The sequence below is a fragment of the Pongo pygmaeus genome, chromosome 18 (genome assembly GCF_028885625.2).
Source record: "Pongo pygmaeus isolate AG05252 chromosome 18, NHGRI_mPonPyg2-v2.0_pri, whole genome shotgun sequence".
NCBI classification, from domain to species: Eukaryota; Metazoa; Chordata; class Mammalia; order Primates; family Hominidae; genus Pongo; species Pongo pygmaeus.
Genome location: NC_072391.2, coordinates 54,510,392 through 54,528,281, shown reverse-complemented (window position 1 = coordinate 54,528,281; position 17,890 = coordinate 54,510,392). Strand labels below are relative to the sequence as shown.

Here is a 17,890-nt window from a genome sequence, read left to right as displayed (position 1 = left end):
CCTCTCAAAGTGCTGGGATTATAGGCATGAGGCACCGCACCGGCCCTTGACCTACTTTTGATGGAGACTTGGCTTAGAGAAAAATATCCTCACTATAAGAAAAACAAGAGAAAAGCAATGATAAATGGTAACTGATGTGGCCACAAGGTCCAGGAGATCCAGGAGGTGGAGGAGATGGTAGGAAACAGGATTGCTGACCCAAGCCTGCTCTATCTCAAATGGCAGCTGCTGCCTGGACCTGCCTACTAAAAAACACCATTCATGTAGACATTGAATCTAAGATCCGACTGATGGTAAGATGTTCCGATATTTAACAAATTACTAATAAAGAAAAAAAGTCTGCCAATTAAGCTGTGGCAAGCCATTGATTACAAAATGAGTCTCAATTCCACACGTCACAGTGTGAAAAGGATGCATCCTAACATTCATGAAATATTGGATACCAGTAGGCTGGACTTGGTCTGTGGCAGCCTTGTGCAGTTTCCAACCTGCACAACTGTACACAGCAGCTCTTATGAAGTCTCCCAGAACACTGAAGAGCTTAGGGGCCACCACAAGGCTCACACTTGGGGCACATCTATGAACTCCCAAGTCCCTTAAGAAGTAATCCCTCTTTGATCTTCATCTGAACCAGGAAGGCTGCAAAGAGGAATCTAGGGGCCAGTTTCCTCCCATGGGGCACCAGTTCACTGAGAGTGGTCCCAGGGCCCCTGGGATGGTAGTTCAGCAGGCATAGGGTAGGGCTTCATGAGGGATTCTGAGTCCTGCCAGACTAGGAGAGGCCTCACATTTATAACACCCAGAGAGTTGAGGGCCCTGGCCCAACATCACACAGCCGGGCAGAACAGAGCTGGGCTGAGGGCTCGGCACTCCTCACTCCAATCCCTGGTGCTTCTTCTCTTGCTGACTGTAAAAATGTCTGCTCTTCTGCCCCAGGTGAACTGGAGATAGGGGTCTCCAGGGCTGAAAGGGGTCTTGCCCCCAGCCCCCCACCCCTGCCCCACTCCTTCCCCTCTGAAGCCCTGGTTGCTGGACTTGTCCCCAGAGAAATCACCCGTATTGATTCACAAGACTTTTAAATTTTATTAGTAAAATACAAAATGGCACAGACATTGGTGATGAGGGTTGGAAAAGTCTTTCCAAAGTCTTCCTACTCTTTCCAAAGTCTTCCTAGATCATCCTTGTCCATGTCCTGCTTGGAGAAAATAACAAAGTCCATGGAAGGGAGACCAGCTGGTCCCAGCAGCTTCCTCACAAAGGAGGCAGGGCCCCATCACAGGGAGTCCCACCCCTGGAAGGCTCTCCCAGCCTGGAAGAGCCAGAACAAAGTGCATTGGACCCACTCCCACTCTCTCTGAGCTGCCAGAGTGACCCCACCTGAGCCAGGCCCTGAGCTTCCTGAATATACTGCGCCACGCCCAGCAGGGGAGTGCAGAGGCCGGGTGGGCAGGGCGGCACAGCGTCTTGCTCTCTATGGACCAGAGCTGGGTTCCCTTCCTCCAAGCACCCATCTGTGAAGGAGTGTTCCTAGCACCTGGGTAGAACCCAGCCCATAAGAGGCTCCTCAGGTAGAGGGCAAGGGTCGGGGACAATCCAAGGGAGAGGTGAGCTGCCACCAGGGACCCTGAGGGGCCAGGCCAGCCGGTGCGGCCCCATCCAGGCATGCTAGAGCCTTCAGCAGCCAAAAAAGGGAACCCCTGACTTTATGCCTACAACTTCCCCTTTCCCATGTCCCAGCCCCCTTCCCGGGTAGTGTCCCTTTCAGAAACAAAAAGGGGACTCATGGAAAACATCATGGAAATCCCTGGTCCTGTCTGCGGTGGGGACAAAGATGAAGGAGAAGGTCTTGGAGGGCAGAGAACAGTGTTTTCAAGGAGTGAGAGAGGTGGGAAGGGAACCCAGCCTCAGGAAAGAATCTAGCGCGTGTGGGGTGGGACCACAGGGGTCTTGTGGCCTGTCTGCCTGCAGGAGTCTCTGAAGAAGCGTCAGGAGTGTGGCTGCTCCTGGAGCCTTTCCTGGGCTTCTTAGACATGTGTCTGGAGCCCTCCCTCCTCCCTCTTAGGGGGTGATGGGAGGCAGAGCTCGGGCTGTCTCAGTGGCTAAGCCTGGGTGGGGCCTTCAGGGATTGTCTCTGCTCTGCCCACTTCCATTTGGGAGCCCACAGGGCAGGATCTGTGCTATCAACTCACTCCCTCGCAGGCCCTCTGGGCCTCGGGGTCCAAAGACAAGTTAGTCCATTGGCAGGGACTGTCTAAGGTGCTCTGCTGATAAGGACTGTGAGGCTGCATCCAGGGGCTGGAGAGAAGGGCCTCAGGTCAGTGAGTGATGTCAGGGGGACAGGTATTTCTTACCTCCCTCTTTCCTTTCACAGATGGGAGTGTGTTGGTGGGTTGATGGTGGAACTAGGATCAGAACCCAGCCTTCAGACTCAGCACAGTGTAGACCAAAGAGGAAAGCCACCAGATACCCTTATCTCCCCTTCCCACAATGCCTAACCAAGGGCAGAGCCTCACTGGAAGCAGTGCCAGGAAACACCACACTAGCCTCATGCAAGAAAAGACATGTCCCAGTGGGGGCGTGGGCTCTGTACAGAGGACGGGGCTGGGGGAGATAGCACCGCAGGTGGCCGGGGTGACTGGCAACTGCCGCAGGACCAAAGGACACAATGAGGTTGCGGGGAGTGGGCAGAGGGCCTGGCCTGATGCTCATGTGTGAGATGGGAGGACTGTAGTACTCACAGGGCAGCATGAGTCAGAGGGGGCTGGGCATTTAATAAATAATTGTTCACTGGGGCTGGGATGGCGTCAAAGGAAACCTCTAACCAGCCAGCAGCAGAGGAAAGTTTTGGGGCTGGGGTGAGTTGGGAGGCCACCCCCTCTGTCCCTGGCAGGTGGAGAATTGTCAAGGCTGGCCTCCTGGGGAGTGCCTGGGAGCTTGGAGCTTGTGCACCTGGAGGATCCCACCTCCCCGCTCCAATCATCCCAGCTCAGGCCAGGCCCTTGGGTGGGGGTGGGTATGAGGATGAGGAATCCCAGGCAGCTGTCTGAATCAAACAACTAGACACAGGCCGGAGGAGTTCACACGGGCACCAGGACATACGAATTACTACCACAGCTCCGGGGGATGTAGCGAAGGCCCTCCACCATCTCTCCCGCCATCTTTCGAGGGCAGCCCTGGAGGCTCTGGTATGTGAACATGGCCACCCCCAGGCAGAAGAGGAGGCCAAGGAAGGCCAGCAGCCCCACCGCCTGCCTTCGGGTGGCAGCCTGGGCGTCAGGGACGGGAGTGATAAGGACGCCCAGCCTCTGGGGATCCATGGTGGCATGGATGGGTTCCTCAGCCTTAGGGGTCCAGCTGCCTGAAGCCACTGGCTCCCTGCTGGGAGTCCCTTCTGAGGAGACAGGGATCACAGAGACGTGGGCCATGCTGCCAGGCCCCCAGTCCTGGAAGGCATCCGTGTGCGCTGGCACGGGACCCATCTCCTCCCGCTCCAGAGAGTTTTCTGGCCTGGGGCTCTGTCCCTGACCCCACACACGCTGGCCTTCAGACGGAGTGTTCTCCTCTGGGGCTGGGGAGGACGTAGTGGAGGCCTGGGTGGAGGGGCCCTGGGTGGACGGGGCCTCAGAGGTCTTTCCCTCAGCCCAGAGGCCGGGCCCAGGTTGGTGGGGAGCAGAACTCTGCCACGTGGCGGCAGTGGAGACGGGAGGCACTCGGAAAAGCTCGGTGCCCACAGGCCCTCCATCCTGAGCCTTTGGCGTCGGGGCGAGCCCGGTCCCTGAGGAACCAGTCACGCCCATCGGCAGCTCTGGGGAGGTCCCCAGGGCCCTCTGTGCCTCCTGGGAAGAAGGAGTCGGCTCCAGGCTACTGCTTTCGCCTGTGGCTTCGGGCTCCAGGACCACAGACTCGTCCATTCCCCCGGCGGCAGGGGTGGTCCTGGGCTTCACCTCGCCGATCTGCTTCTCGAAGGTGCCGCCATTTCGAGTTAGAGCAGCAGCCTGGCGGTCCAGATGCTGCATCGCGTCCTTGACCCATTGCTCCTTCGGGTCGGCACAGAACAGCCTGTGCTGTCTCGTCTCCAAGCTACAAGGGAGGAAGACAGGGATCCGGTGATGCCCAGATACCAGAAACCCGGGCCAGCGTGGTGTGGGGGCACAGCACCAATACTCTGCAGGTGAACACACCCGGCTGGAAACCCTGCCCTCCCACTTAGCGGCTGTGAGGCAACTGACCAGCTGGGGCAACCTGCCCTCCTGAGCTCCCAGGTCCTCACCCGAGTAATGGAAATAGGAAAGCCTCCCATCTGTAGGGTGACCAGCCGTCCCAGAAAAATTGGGATGGAGGGGGTGCTCAGGATGAGGGACTTTCCATTTTAAAACTGGGGAAGTCCCCAGGCAAACAGGGACGAGTTGATCATCCTACTTCTGTGTTACTGTAAAAAAAGGTAAATTATGTGAAGCACCCGGCTCCGAGTAGATCAGTAATAGCTGAAAATAATAACAATGTCGATAATATTGTTACAATTAAGGCAGGGGGCTGTGGGCTTTGAGTCTTCTGCTGGGGAGGGGACCTCAGATGAGCTCTGTATGGGGCCTCCTTACTCTAGAACAGGCCTTATGAGACTTTGTGAGTCTTGTTGCTCCTCTCCTTCAGTTTCACAGCTACAGGCTGTGCTCAGGGCCCCTCTCCTCCCCGCCTGATGTGTGTTCACGGACAGAAGGGGCTAGAGCCAAATATGTGGCGGCCTCATTGGGATCCCGAGTGCCCTCCAAATCTTGAACTTCCTCTGAAGCCCTGTGTGGCTGGTTCACCACCAAGCCCACAGCTCAGAGCTGACAGAGGCCCTGGCTCCATGCCACGGCCTGTGCTTGGCATTTTGCCCATGTTTAAACCTTACATCCATTCCACAAGATGGCTACCAGGCTCATCCCCGTTTTACACATGAGGAAACCAAGGCTCAGAGAGGTGAAGTAAAGGCACCTGGCTCCAGGATGCTGGGAAGCCAGAGAAGTCCAGGAAGCAAGTATGACCCTGCGGGCCCCCTGGGCACAGTGATCCCCTCCCCCACTTCCTTCTTCCCCTTCATCTAGAAAACAAAAAATACTTGGGGGTGTCTTGGGGAAGTAAGCCTTGACCGATCAGCAAAGAGGTCCGGCAGGAGCACGCTCAGTACCTTGCCCACCTTAGAAACTGCATAATTGAGGAGAGGAAGTGCCAGACTTCCTTTAGCTGAGCCTAGAAAGCAAAGGGCCATTGGCCATTTCCTGCTGCCTGGCCCCTAGGTCTGGCTGAGGCTGCTTTAGGTCCCAAAAGTCAGTCCTGGGGAAAGGTCTCAGGGCTGGCTGGTTAGACAGGACCCAAGAGAGCCCCCAGGAGGAGCAAGTGACCAAGATGGCCAGGGTCCTCAACAGCCAGGGGGACAATGGCTCAATCCCTCCCCAAAGTCTCAAAATGGCCCTGTTTCCTGTCTGTCAAATGGAGATAGTGATCTCTGCAGCTCCTACTGACAGCACCCTGCCAGGCACTTTATTTATTTTTCTTTGTCTTTTTCTTTTTTTCTTTTCTTTTTTTTCTTTTTTTTTTTTGAGATGGAGTCTCACAATGTTGCCCAGGCCAGAGTGCAGTGGTGCCATCTTGGCTCACTGCAACCTCCACCTCCTGGGTTCAGGCGATTCTCCTGCCTCAACCTCCCGAGTAGCTGGGATTACAGGCGCCCACCACCATGCCCGGTTAGTTTTTGTATTTTTAGTAGAGAGGGGGTTTCACCATGTTGGCCAGCCTGGTCTTGAACTCCTGGCCTCAAGTGATCCACCAGCCTCAGCCTTCAAAACTGCTGGTATTACAGGCATTAGCCACCCGCACCCTTGCCAAGCACTTTAGTTACATCCTGTCCTAGCTACCCATTTTACAGACCAGGAAACCAAGGTGCAAAAAGTAAGCAATGGAAGCAGGGCCACCCAGCCAGTAAGAGGGAAGGCAGGATTTGCATCAGGTCTGTTAGAGTCTGGAACCTGCATTTTAAGTAAGACCGTCATGCTTTATGCCTACTCACACCGCCCCATGAAATATAGTGGGTTCGAGTGTGGGTAACATGTGCTTCAGCCCAGGAGGAATTACCACCCTTCATGGCTGCTCCAGGCCACAAGCCAGGGTGGCTGCCACCCAGCTACACTGGGCCATTCAGGAAGCCACTCTCCACCTTAGCCATGTAGCACAGAAATTAAGGTCAGTGAGGTGGCCTGCAGGCCGGGGCAAGAGAAGCGTGTGCTGAGGTCTTTGCCTGGGAGCCCAGGTATGGGAGCGGAGGTGTGGACATAGATTCTCAGAGGTCTGGGAATATTCCAAGGGCCCGAAGGGGATTTCAGAGGCCTCGAGGGCAGTACCTACACGATTGCGCGTTTGCCGCACGATGCCTTGTTCTGTTGATAGTGGATGAGCAAAGCTACAGGTATCTTTGATGTCATCTTGCTGCACGTGATGTTGCATTTCGTCACACCGTGGTGCTGTCCTGAGTCCAAAGAGGTTCCTGGTCAGCAGGGATGTCTGTGGGCATCTGGCTTCTCAACCCCGTGCCAGATTGTCCCGGCCACACCACCCAAGCCAAAGCTGATCCCCTGTACGCCCTGACCTTCAAGGCCTTTGAATCAGCCTCCCTCCCCCGCCAAACTTCTCTATGCCTCAGTTTCTCCACCTGTAAAATAGGAACAAAAATAATATCTACCTCATAGTCTTGTTGTAAGAATAAGAAATGTGAATTCTTATTTATAGAGTTCTTTTTGCCTGGCACATATTAAGAGTTCAATTTTTTTTTTTTTTTTGAGACAGACTTTTGCTCTTGTTGCCTAGGCTGGAGTGCAATGGCATGATCTCAGCTCACCGCAACCTCCACCTCCCGAGTTCAAGCGATTCTCCTGCCTCAGCCTTCTGAGTAGCTAGGATTACAGGCATGTGCCATGACGCCTGATTAATTTTGTATTTTTAGTAGAGACGGGGTTTCTCCATGTTGGTCAGGCTGGTCTCAAACTTCTGACCTCAGGTGATCTGCCCTCCTTGGCCTCCCAAAGTGCTGGGATTGCAGGCATGAGCCACCATGCCTGGGTTAATTTTTAAAATTAAGTGGTCCATTGTGCAGCAGGGGGGATGAATCTGAGAGTGACAGGGACCTGCTAAGGTCACACAGCCAGCAAGTGATGGAACAGGTTCTCCTACCAGGCCGGCTCTAGTCCCCACCAGGCCTGTGGCCTTGCCTATCCCCTCACCTCTGCCTTATTTCTTCCTGCTGCCTTTTTTTTTTTTTTTTTTTGTTTTAAGAGATAGGGTCTTGTTCTGTTACCCAGGCTAGAGTGCAGTGGTATAATCCTAGCTCACTGCAACCTCAAAATCCTGGGCTCAAGAGATCCTCATGGCCGGGTGTGGTGGCTCACACTTGTAATCCCAGCACTTTGGGAGGCCGAGGCAGATAGATCACCTGAGGTCAGGAGTTTGAGACCAGCCTGATCAATATGGTGAAACCTTGTCTCTACTACAAATACAAAAATTAGCCTGGCATGATGGTTTGCACCTTTAATCCCAGCTACTTGGGAAGCTGAGACAGGAGAATTGCTTGAATCCAGGAGGCAGAGGTTGCAGTGAGCCGAGATCGTACCACTGCACTAAAGCCTGGGTGACAGAACAAGACTCAGTCTCAAAAAAAAAAAAAAAAAAAAGAGATCTCTTGCCTCAGCCTCCCAAGTAGCTGGGACTACTGGTGCATGCTACCATGCCTGGCTAATTTTTTTAAGAGACAGAGTCTTGCTATGTTGCCCAGGCTGGTCTTGAACCCCGACCTCCAGCGATTCTCCCACTTCAACCTTCAGAATAGCTGGGATTACAGATGCAAGCCACCATGCCCAGCAATAAACTTTTAAAAAAATATATAAGTACAACTGCTTTCTAAGGAAGGTGGGATCTGCTGAATAGATGATCCTTTGTTCTGCTGCTAAGAGCCAGAATGAGCCTGAGAGCAGTTGCTGAAAGGTACTGAGTCATCCTACCTAAGAGGGAAGAGGCATTTGAAATTCTTGGAGCAAGAAGAGTAAGGAGGAGGGTTGGAGATGGACAGTATGAATAGGGTGGGGGCAGAGTGGGGCGGAAGGGGCAGGCAGTAGCTGAGTGTCATGTGGAATCAGAGAGAAACCCGGGGACAGGACAAATAAACCCAACTATTTGATATAAACATTTGAAGTTGTTTACATTGCATTTCCACCTTTTCTCTTCCCCTATAATCTCCAGCAAATTTTTTTTCTGCTCAGCGTGAGCTCAAGGAGGATGAGTATAAAAAACAAGGAAGAGCTTGAGTTTCAGATCTAGGTCAAGGTTATGTGCAGCAAAAGCAAGACCCCAGAGGGTTTTGCAAACATCTGGAGGCCAGGGCAGACAAGAGAGCAAGCTGATCTTATCTAGTCCTCCAGAGCCTGGGAAACTCCCAGGGCATCCCTGGGCTCCACCAGAACACGAACTGCTCATACAGAAATATTTACATATATGTGGCCATGCAAACATACTCCACTTTCCCAAATACAGGTGCATGCACGCGTGTGCACACACAGAGACTTTGTAGAGTCTGCTGCTTCCTCTCTCCATCGCTCCCCCTTAGCTTTGGCCCACCCTGCTTTGTGGGAAGGTGGTTTAGGGCCGGCAGGTCTGGGTTGAGTCATCAAGGAGCAGCACTAGTAGCCTCAGGGGGTTGGGGGCTGTGTGCAGGAGGGGCTCCCCAGGTCACAGGCTGTCCTTTCTCTCTGAGTAACCAGGATATAAAAGTCACTGTGTGGGCTGGCCACCCTCCTTCTGCAATGGGACCTCAGACTGACTCACCTGCAGCCTCCCCAGGCCCTATTGAGTGGAGCCAGGTGGCAGTCCCCTAAAATGGCCTGCAGGTGTCTTCTTTGGGAAGCCCCAGAAAATATGGTGCCTCTGAGTGACCAGAGACAGGAGGAGGCAAGGGAGGCTGCCCAATGGATAGGAAAGAAGGTCCATTCTGTGCGCCCCAAATCCAAGATGGGGAAAACCATTGCCCACTTCCAGGGCTTTAAAGAGCCACAGAGTCATCCTGTCTCCAAAGTCCCCACCCTCTGCCACGGTCCCTGAATGGTCCTGGCCCAGCTCAGTTCTTGGTTCTGCCAGGAAGATTGTTTAACTAACCTGGGGAGCCTGTCCCTTCTCAGAGCTGAAGTTTTCCTTTCTGTAAATGGAGACATGCCTCATCCAGCCAGTCATATATTATCTGTCATAGGAATGTCAGGAAGGCAGGGACCTCGTCTATCTTGGTATCACAGTTTCCCAGCATCAAGCACAAGGTGGATACTCAATCAATATTCATTGAATGAAATTAGTCTCAATTTACTTATCTCTCTTTAATGCATCTATCTACCTATCCATCCACCCGTCCACCCACTCTTATCAATCTTCTACCCATTCCTCACCCACCTGCCACCTCCTGCCCAACCCCTATTCATCTCCATTCATCCATCTACCCACTCCCTCTCCCCTACCTACCACGTGTCAATCTTCCACCCGCTTTTATCTCACCCACTCATCCATCCCTCATCATCCCCTCCCCATCCCTTCATCCATCCATCCATCCATCCATCCATCCATCCATCCATCCATCTATCCATCCATCCATTCATCCATTCATCCATCTCTCCATCCATCCATCCATCCATCCATCCATCCATCCATCCATCCATCCATCCATCCACTTCCTGATTCAGCCAACACTGGCTAGAATTACTTTTGAGTATATACAAAAATCTCAGGCCCTCTTATCCTTAACCTTGAGCTCTTTCTCCCATAGGCACTGGTGCTGAGTTTGGAGAGAGTGCTTCCATCCCAATAAATGCCATCAGATCACTCTGTTTATTCAGTCAACCAACAAATGCTGGTTCCTCTTGCCAGGCCCTGTGCTGGGTGCTGTGAGGTACAGTGAGATGAACAAGGAATGCCTCTGGCCTCAGAAGGCTCCCAGCCTGATGGACAGGTAAAACAGGCACACAAAGTATCGGAGCTTTTATTTTATTTTTTTTAATTGAGCACCTACTGTGTATCGGACCCTGTGTCCAGCATGTACACATCTGCTCTCTTTAATTCCCAACATCCCTGCAAAGGGAGTATTATTATCCCCACTTTACAGATGCAGAAGCTGGAAATAAGAGAGGTTAAATGTGCCTAGTACCACACAGCTGCGTGGTGGCAGAGCTAGTTTTCTACCCAGCCCCTAAACACCCCACTGTTCTAGGCTACCCTAGATGCCAGGTAGAAACACAGTGTTCCAGAACATACCACAAACATACTGGGGTTTACATGAGGGAGAGACCACTTCCAACTTCAAACGATCAGGGGAGGCTTCTTGGAGGAATTCTCCTTTAGGTTGGACCTCAAGGACTTCTCAGAGTCTTCCAGGGTCTTAGAAGGAGACTCAGGAAATGTCCTAGGTTGCTGGATGAGGTGATAAAGAGAGGGCTTGAGCCATTGCCCAGCTGTGTGTCCTGAGCAAGTCACTCGGACTCTCTGAGCCTCAGTTTCCTTACTTGTAAAATGGACGTGACAATACCTGCTGCACAGTGTGGTTGTGAGAATAAGCATTTTTCCCTCAGGGCAACGTTTCTCAACAGTGACACTACTGACATTTTGGACCAGACAATTCTTTGTTTTGGGGGCTGTCCCGGGCACTGTAGGAGGTTTAGCAGCATCTCTGGCCTCTACACACTAGAGGCAAGTAGCTCAACTGAACCAAAAATATTGGGACATTTGTAACAAGTAAAAAATGTCTCTAGAAATTGCCAAATGGCCCATAGGAGAGCAAAATTACTCACTGAGGACCATTGCTCTAGAGATAACCACATGGCTCCCTCCCTCACCCCCCTCCAAACTGTGCAAAGCCACCTACTCAGTGTTCCCTAACCCCTATTTAAAATGTCAACACCTCTCTTCTCCCCTCTCTATTTTTCTTTTTCTTTTCGTTTCTTTTTTTTTTTTTTTTTTTTTGAAATGGAGTCTCGCTCTGTCACCCAGGCTGGAGTGCAGTGGCATGATCTCGGCTCACTCCAACCCTCTGCCTCCCAGGTTCAAGCGATTCTCTTGCCTCAGCCTCCCAAGTAGCTGGGACTACAGGCATGCACCACCACGCCCAGCTAATTTTGTATTTTTAGTAGAGACAGAGTTTCACGATGTTAGCCAGGCTGGTCTTGAACTCCTGACCTCAGGTGATCTGCCTGCCTTGGCCTCCCAACATGCTGGGATTACAGGCATGAGCCCCTGCGCCCAGCCACCCCTCTCTATTTTTTGATCACAGTGCCTTTTCTCCTTCCAACAGACCACATTGTTTACTGATTTACTTTGTGTATTATCTGTCCTCTGCAGTTGAATTACAGCACCCCGAGGGCTGAGGTCCTTGGCTGTTTTATTTATTGATGCCGCCCCAGTACCTAGAACCAGGCTTGTCACACAGTAGGTGTCCAATAACTATTTGTTTAATGAATGGACAAAATGCCTAAGGAAGCGCTTTGTGACATAATACCTTAACCAACAGAAAAATGGAGGAATTTTTATTTAAATTCGACAGGGGCCTGGATCTGACACTCTTGAATTTATCCTCCCATACCCTCCCCATCCACCCCCACTGCTAATGAGGCGGGTAGGCTATAGGAGCTTAAAACAGATTCGTTTTTTTCTCTTTCTTGCCAGGACTTGAGTGGGAGTGAATGCGTCAGCTCTTGGAGTGGGGGGTGCAATGCTCTGCACTGACTCGTAGCTGCAGGTTTGTTATATAAAGCACGGAAGCCTCCTGCCTGACACAGCCCCACAAACCCACATTTGGGGACTGACGCAGCTGCCCCACACTAGTCAGGGCAGCAGCTACGAACCCCCCAGCCTCCTCTCGGGGTCTCTCTGGCTTCCAAACCACCCCCTTGTCCTATAGGGGCTCCCAAGGGCCTCTCAGAGCCATACATGTCAGCGCGGGAGAGGACTTCCAAGGTGAGCCTGGTCAAATGCCCAGTTTTACAGGAGGAGAAACTGAGGCTGAGAAAGGTTCCAGTAATGCCCAGGATCTTCCAGTAAAGCCAATGACCAAGATGAGGGCAGAAGCCTGGTTCTAAAGTCTCAGGCTGGTAGTTTGAGCACCCAGGGTCCCCTAGGGTCCCCTTTCCATCCTAGCCTAGGACCCTTCCCCCTCTCAGCTTAGTAAAAGTAATCCTCCTCCTCCGCCCTCTTCAAAACACCCCCATAGGCATTGGAACCTTGTCACCCTCCCCCAATCCACCGGAGAGGTAATAGCTATATTTAAAGATGCAGCAACTGGGACCAGAGGAGGCAAGACCCTGCTCAGGGTCACACAGCAAGACTGTGGCAAAGCAGCCGCCATCTGACTCCCCACTTTCCAGATCTCACTGTCCCCAGACACCTCAGGCTTCAGGGCCCAAGCCCAGAAAGCAGGAAGCCAGCAGGAATTCACCTCCACCACCCTCACGTGCCCATCCACCCACACACCTGCTGCCTGCCCCAGGGTGAGTTTGCTCCATGGAAATATCTGGATGCTGGGCACTACTTCTCATTCTCCCAGACTTGCTGTGTGCCCACCTTCTCTGAATGTCACCCTGCCAGATGGTGGGGGCACTCCCTGAGGAGGGGGCTGGCTAGCGGTTCATGGAGGTGATGTGGCCCACAGAGGTGGTGAATGTGCATCTGTGCTCTCTCCTGCATTCAGTCCCATGAGTCTTACCCTCTCCTGCCCTACTTACTGGCTGTGCATCATCAGGCCAGTTTCTAAACCTCTCTGGGCCTCCATCTTATCCATATCAGGTAGGATGGTTAATTATGTACCCCTACCAGGTCCTGGGCTTCAGTAAGCGAGTGACTAGAGGCAAAAGCATTTTCTATACTGTGCTTGGAGGAGGAAGACAGCATGATGGGTAGACACAGGCAGAGCAACTGGGGCTATAGAATAGCACAGCAGTGGCAAACCCCAACCATGAGCTGCAGTGACCTTGACCTTCACTGGTCCTGGGCCCCCTAATCCTGGGGGCTTTGAAAACAGGACAGGAGAAAGTCCCAACTGTGGCCTGGCCCAGGGCCAGGGCTGCAGGTTACACATTAACGTTTGATGGAAAGAGCCAGCCACTGTCAGCCAGGGCCTCCCACCCCAGTGCCCAGCAGGAGCTTCTGCAGGCTCCCTCCACCCCCACCCTCCTGGCACACCCACACCTGGCTCCCTTATGCCACCCACACTACCTCTCCATGCTTCCAGGCACAGCCACTTTGCTCGCTGGGCCAGGCAGGGCAGTCGCTGGCAACTGGAAATCTGTCCAGCGCTGCATCTGGGGGAAGGGAGGCGCCCAGCCCCCTCCCGCACATCCCTGGGGAAGGGGCTGCCACCGGCCTTGAGCTTTACCCAGGCAGGGTCTGGGGCCCCTGATGTCAGGCTTGAGGGATAGACAAGGGGCTGAGGGCTCCCTACCCTGTTCGTGCCCAAGTCCAGGCCCCACTTACCGGCCAGCAGGACGGTCAGATGGCAGAGGGTGGCCAAGCGGAGCAGCCACGAGAGAGATATCGGAGCCATGGCTGAGGGTGGGCAAGAGTCCCGGCGGGGGCCAGGCAGGCGGCTAGAGCCAGGCGGCAGAGCTCAGTGCTGTCCCCTTGCCGCCCGCCAGAGCTCTGTGGCTTTTTATAATGGGGCTGGCTGCCTCCGCCTCCAGCCCCCGCAGGCAGGAGGGTGGGAGGGGAGAGGAAGGGAGCCAGTGTGCAGCCGCTGGATTCCTCAGGATGTTGCCAAGGAACCAAGCCGGCTTTGTGTCCCTGGGCTTCTCACCATCCTAGGCTCGTCATACTGGGACCTTCCCCAGGAGGCTGGACCGGGTCTGCCTGGGTACAAAGGCCTCCTCTCCTGCCATGAGCTGGGAACATGCCCTAGGATCTGGCCTGGGGCCCTTTCTCCTAAGTGGGCAACACACAAAAGGCCAGCAGGCCACGGAATAGAGAGCGGGGCGCCAAGGGGCCGGGAGGGACTCAAGGCCCCTCCATCCTGGGTCTGACAAACTCTTCTTTGATCCAGGGAATGCCTCGCCCACATCAGGATGGACCCCTAAATTTCCCCTCTTAGAATCCCAAGCTCCTGGAGGACCTTGTTGATCTATGCGTCTCCAGAGCCCAGCAGGGAGCCTGAAGTCAGCAGGGACTTGGTGCAGGGTCTGCTGAAAGAAGGATTGAGTCCAACTTCATATGGATAGATGGGGAAACTGAGGCCCGGATCCACCCCAGGTTATCCACAGCATCAGAGTGGAGAACCCCCCTCCCACCACCATGATGAGCAGAATGTGGACAGCTCAGGACCCAGAGAGAGCCCTGGCCTCCCTGCCTCCACCTCCCGGTCTCCCGCTCCCTGCTTTGCACCCACTCCCACCTCTGCTTTGGCCGCTGTTAGCCCAAAGAACAAGGTGGCTGCCAACCCATCCCCGATAACTCTGTGGCTCTTGGCTCCTCAACTCTGTAGCCATGCCTTGGATAAGCCTTGCCTCTTGTGGGGCCTGAGTTCTCTATCTGCCCAAAGAGAGCACTGCGCTAGTGCACTGGGGAGAGGGCTTCCCAGCACCGGCCCTCCAACAGGCTCTCGCCAAAGGGTGCAGAGGCTTGCCAGCCTTGGGAGCACATCAAAACACAGTCTGTCTTCATGGCAGCCTTCCCTAAAGGCAGTGGCAACAATCTCTGAGACTCCAGAAGAGTCAGCAGCTCCGCCTTGGTCTAGGACTGAGCTGTACTGGTGTCTCCAGGCTGCCAGTCTGAGGGAAACCAGTTGTGGAGCCAGCATCCCACGCTATGAGCCAGTTGGGCTGGGCAGAGGGGCCAGAGATCCCAAGGCCAGGGACCTCTCTCTCCTCAACCCCCCCCCGCTTGAACCTGGGAGGCAGAGGTTGAACCTGGCCAAGATCACACCACTGCACTCTAGCCTGGGTGACAGAGTGAGACTCTGTCAAAAAAAAAAAAAAAAAAAAAGGACATTTTCTTAAGTTCACCAGTCAGGAAATGAGGGATCCTGGATTCGTCCCAGCCAGCTGGCTCTGAGGTCTGAGCTCAAGACCAGTAGGGTCCACCACCTGCCTCCACCCCCACTGCGAGGACCAATGTGAAGACTAAGTGAGTTTATGTCCATAGGGTACGGGTCAGAGCCTGGCATAAAATAGAAGCGAAAATGCAAAGCACGGCTCTGCTTTTCCTCATTCGACCCTTTGGGCACCCTCTACCCTCCCCAGGTCCAGCTTCTACCCCCATAAAATGGGAATGATCACCCCCATCTATCTCATTAGGATGTTAAGGACTGAACTTAGATTTAATTTGGACATAATAACCAGGCTTTCAGGCTAGCCAGACCTGAGGCTAAACAGGACTCCAGGCCAGATGCGGTGGCTCACACCTGTAATCCCAGCACTTTGGGAGGCCGAGGCAGGAGGATGGCTTGAGCCCAGGAATCTGAGACCAGCCTGGCGAAACCCCCTCTCTACAAACATGGCGAAACCCCCTCCCTACAAAAAATATACGAAAATTAGTGTGGTGGCCTGTGCCTGCAGTCCCAGCTGCTCAGGAGGCTAAAGTAGAAGGATCAAGTGAGCCCGGAGAGGTTGACGCTGCATTGAGCCGTGATCATGCCACTGCACTCCAGCTTGGGCACAGAGTGGGACCCTGCCTGAAAAAAATAAATAAATACATAGCAGGACTCCACCACGGATAAGGGGTGTTCCCTTGGGCAAGTGACTTAACCTCTCTCTGCATTTCAGCTTCCCTATATGTAAAATGGGATGCAAACAGCCACCTCATCAAGCCACCACGACAGTGAATAAAACTAAGGACTTTCACAGTGCCTGGTATGCAGAGACATTAGTATCTGTTATTGAGCCCGGTGTGTGCCGGGCAGTGTGGTGGGATGGGGGACACAAAGGCAAGTGAGCTGAAGTCCTTGCCCCCAGGAGCTGTAGCTCAGTAGCAGAGAGAAGTTGCCAGCCCTACCAGAGGGCTAGAGGCTGTGGGCTTGGGGAGGAAGGGAGAACTGCATGCTTGCTGGGGAAACAAGAAAGGTGGGTGAGAGAGATGATCTTTCCATCTGAAGATGGGCAGAATTTTGCTTTGTCTCTTTAAAATTTCTGTTTTGGAAAATATTCAACAATACAAAAGAAAGAATCATACAAAGACTTTCAAATCTCCACCAATGGCTGGGCGCAGTGGCTCACGCCTATAATCCCAGCACTTTGGGAGGCCGAGGTGGGTGGATCACCTGAGCTCAGGAGTTACAGACCAGCCTGGCCAACATGGTGAAACCCTGTCTCTACTAAAAATACAAAAAATTAGCCGAGTGTGGTGGTGGGCGCCTGTAATCTCAGCTATTTGGGAGGCTGGGAGAGGAGAATTGCTTGAACTCGGGAGGCAGAGGTTGCAGTGAGCTGAGATTGCACCACTGCACCCCAGCCTGGGCAACAAGAGAGAAACTCTGCCTCAAACAAACAAACAAAACCTCTACCACCAATGATTAGCATTTTTTTATATTTGTTTTATCTTTTTTATTTTTATTTTTTAGCCAGACCGTTACAAAGTAAATTATAGATGCTTGACACTTTGCCCCTAAATATTCCAGCATGCATCTCCTTAGAATAAAGCTATTGTCTTACATAAATATAATATCATTATCCCATCTAACAAAATTAACAATAATTCCTGTATGTCATCTAACACCCAGTTCATATCCAAATTTCTCCAATTGTCCCGAAAATGTATTTTGTAGTTTCTCCTCTCTCCCTCTTTCCTTCTTCCTGCCTCCTTTCTTCTCTCCCTCACTCCCTTTCTTTTTTATTTTTATTTCATTATTTTATTTTATTTTATATTTTATTTTATTTTATTTTATTTTATTTTATTTTTTGAGACGGAGTCTCGCTCTGTTGCCCAGGTTGGAGTGCAGTGGCGCCGTCTCGGCTCACTGCAAGCTCCGCCTCCTGGGTTCACTCCATTCTCCTGCCTCAGCCTCCCAAATAGCTGGGACTACAGGCGCCCGCCGCCACGCCCGGCTAATTTTTTTTTTTTTTGTATTTTTTTTTTCAGTAGAGACGGGGTTTCACTGTGTTAGCCAGGATGGTCTCTATCTCCTGACCTTGTGATCCGCTCACCTTGGCATCCCAAAGTGCTGGGATTACAGGCGTGAGCCACCGCGCCCGGCCATTTATTTATTTTTTGAGACAAGGTCCCTCTCTGTCACCCAGGCGGGAGTGCAATGGTGTAATCTCAGCTCACTGCAGCCTCGACCTCCCAGGCACAAGCGATCCTCCCAGCTCAACCTCCCGAGTAGCTGGGACCACAGGCTCACGCCACCATGCCTGGCTAATTACTGTATTTTTTTTTTTGTAGAGATGGAGTTTTCACATGTTGCCCAGGCTGGTCTCAAACTCCTGGGCTCCAGCGATCTGCCCACCTTGGCCTCCCAAAGTGCTGGAATTATAGGCGTGAGGTACCACACCTGGCACCTCCCTCTCTCCCTTCCTTCTTTCTTTCCTTTATTCCCTCCTTTCTTTTATTTTTTGAACGAGGATCCGATCTAGGTTCATGCACTGCGTATGGGTATTTTTCAGTCTACATAGACCACTTGTACATTTTTTAATGACTTCAACTTTCTTAAGAGTCAAGTCGGCCGGGTGTGGTGGCTCATGCCTGTAATCCCAGCACTTTGGGAGGCCAAGGCAGGCAGATTACTTGAGGTCAGGAGTTCGAGACCAGCCTGGCCAACATGGTGAAATTCTGTCTCTACTAAAAATACAAAAATGAGGTGGGCATGGTGGCATGCGCCTATAATCCCAGCTACTTGGGAGGCTGAGGCTAGGGA

General features: G+C 52.7%; 1 protein-coding gene across 3 annotated transcripts; it reads right to left on the bottom strand.

Annotated features, from left to right (window-relative positions):
• Positions 1-1,063: 1,063 nt before the first annotated feature.
• On the bottom strand, positions 1,064-13,694 carry CX3CL1 (C-X3-C motif chemokine ligand 1). Of its 3 annotated transcripts, none has more exons than XM_054455000.2 (3): positions 13,525-13,694; positions 6,385-6,505; positions 1,064-4,080 (listed from the first exon to the last, which is right to left on the bottom strand). In XM_054455000.2, the coding sequence occupies exons 1-3, from the start codon at positions 13,592-13,594 to the stop codon at positions 3,078-3,080; spliced, it is 1,194 nt and encodes a 397-aa protein (XP_054310975.1). In that variant the 5' UTR covers positions 13,595-13,694; the 3' UTR covers positions 1,064-3,077. The 3 variants fall into 3 exon arrangements, with proteins under 3 accessions (XP_054310975.1, XP_054310974.1, XP_054310976.1); XM_054454999.2 differs by having other exon boundaries at positions 6,385-6,523; positions 13,525-13,688; XM_054455001.2 differs by lacking the exon at positions 6,385-6,505 and having other exon boundaries at positions 13,525-13,587.
• Positions 13,695-17,890: the final 4,196 nt, after the last annotated feature.

Excerpts from the sequence above, each read along its gene's own strand:
- CX3CL1 (XM_054454999.2), bottom strand. The coding sequence starts at position 13,594 with ATGGCTCCGATATCTCTCTCGTGGCTGCTCCGCTTGGCCACCCTCTGC. Across the intron at positions 6,524-13,524 it reads TCTGACCGTCCTGCTGGCCG|GAACCTCTTTGGACTCAGGA; the intron begins GTAAGTGGGGCC and ends CCTGCTGACCAG. Across the intron at positions 4,081-6,384 it reads TGCGGCAAACGCGCAATCGT|CTTGGAGACGAGACAGCACA; the intron begins GTAGGTACTGCC and ends CCTCCCTTGTAG.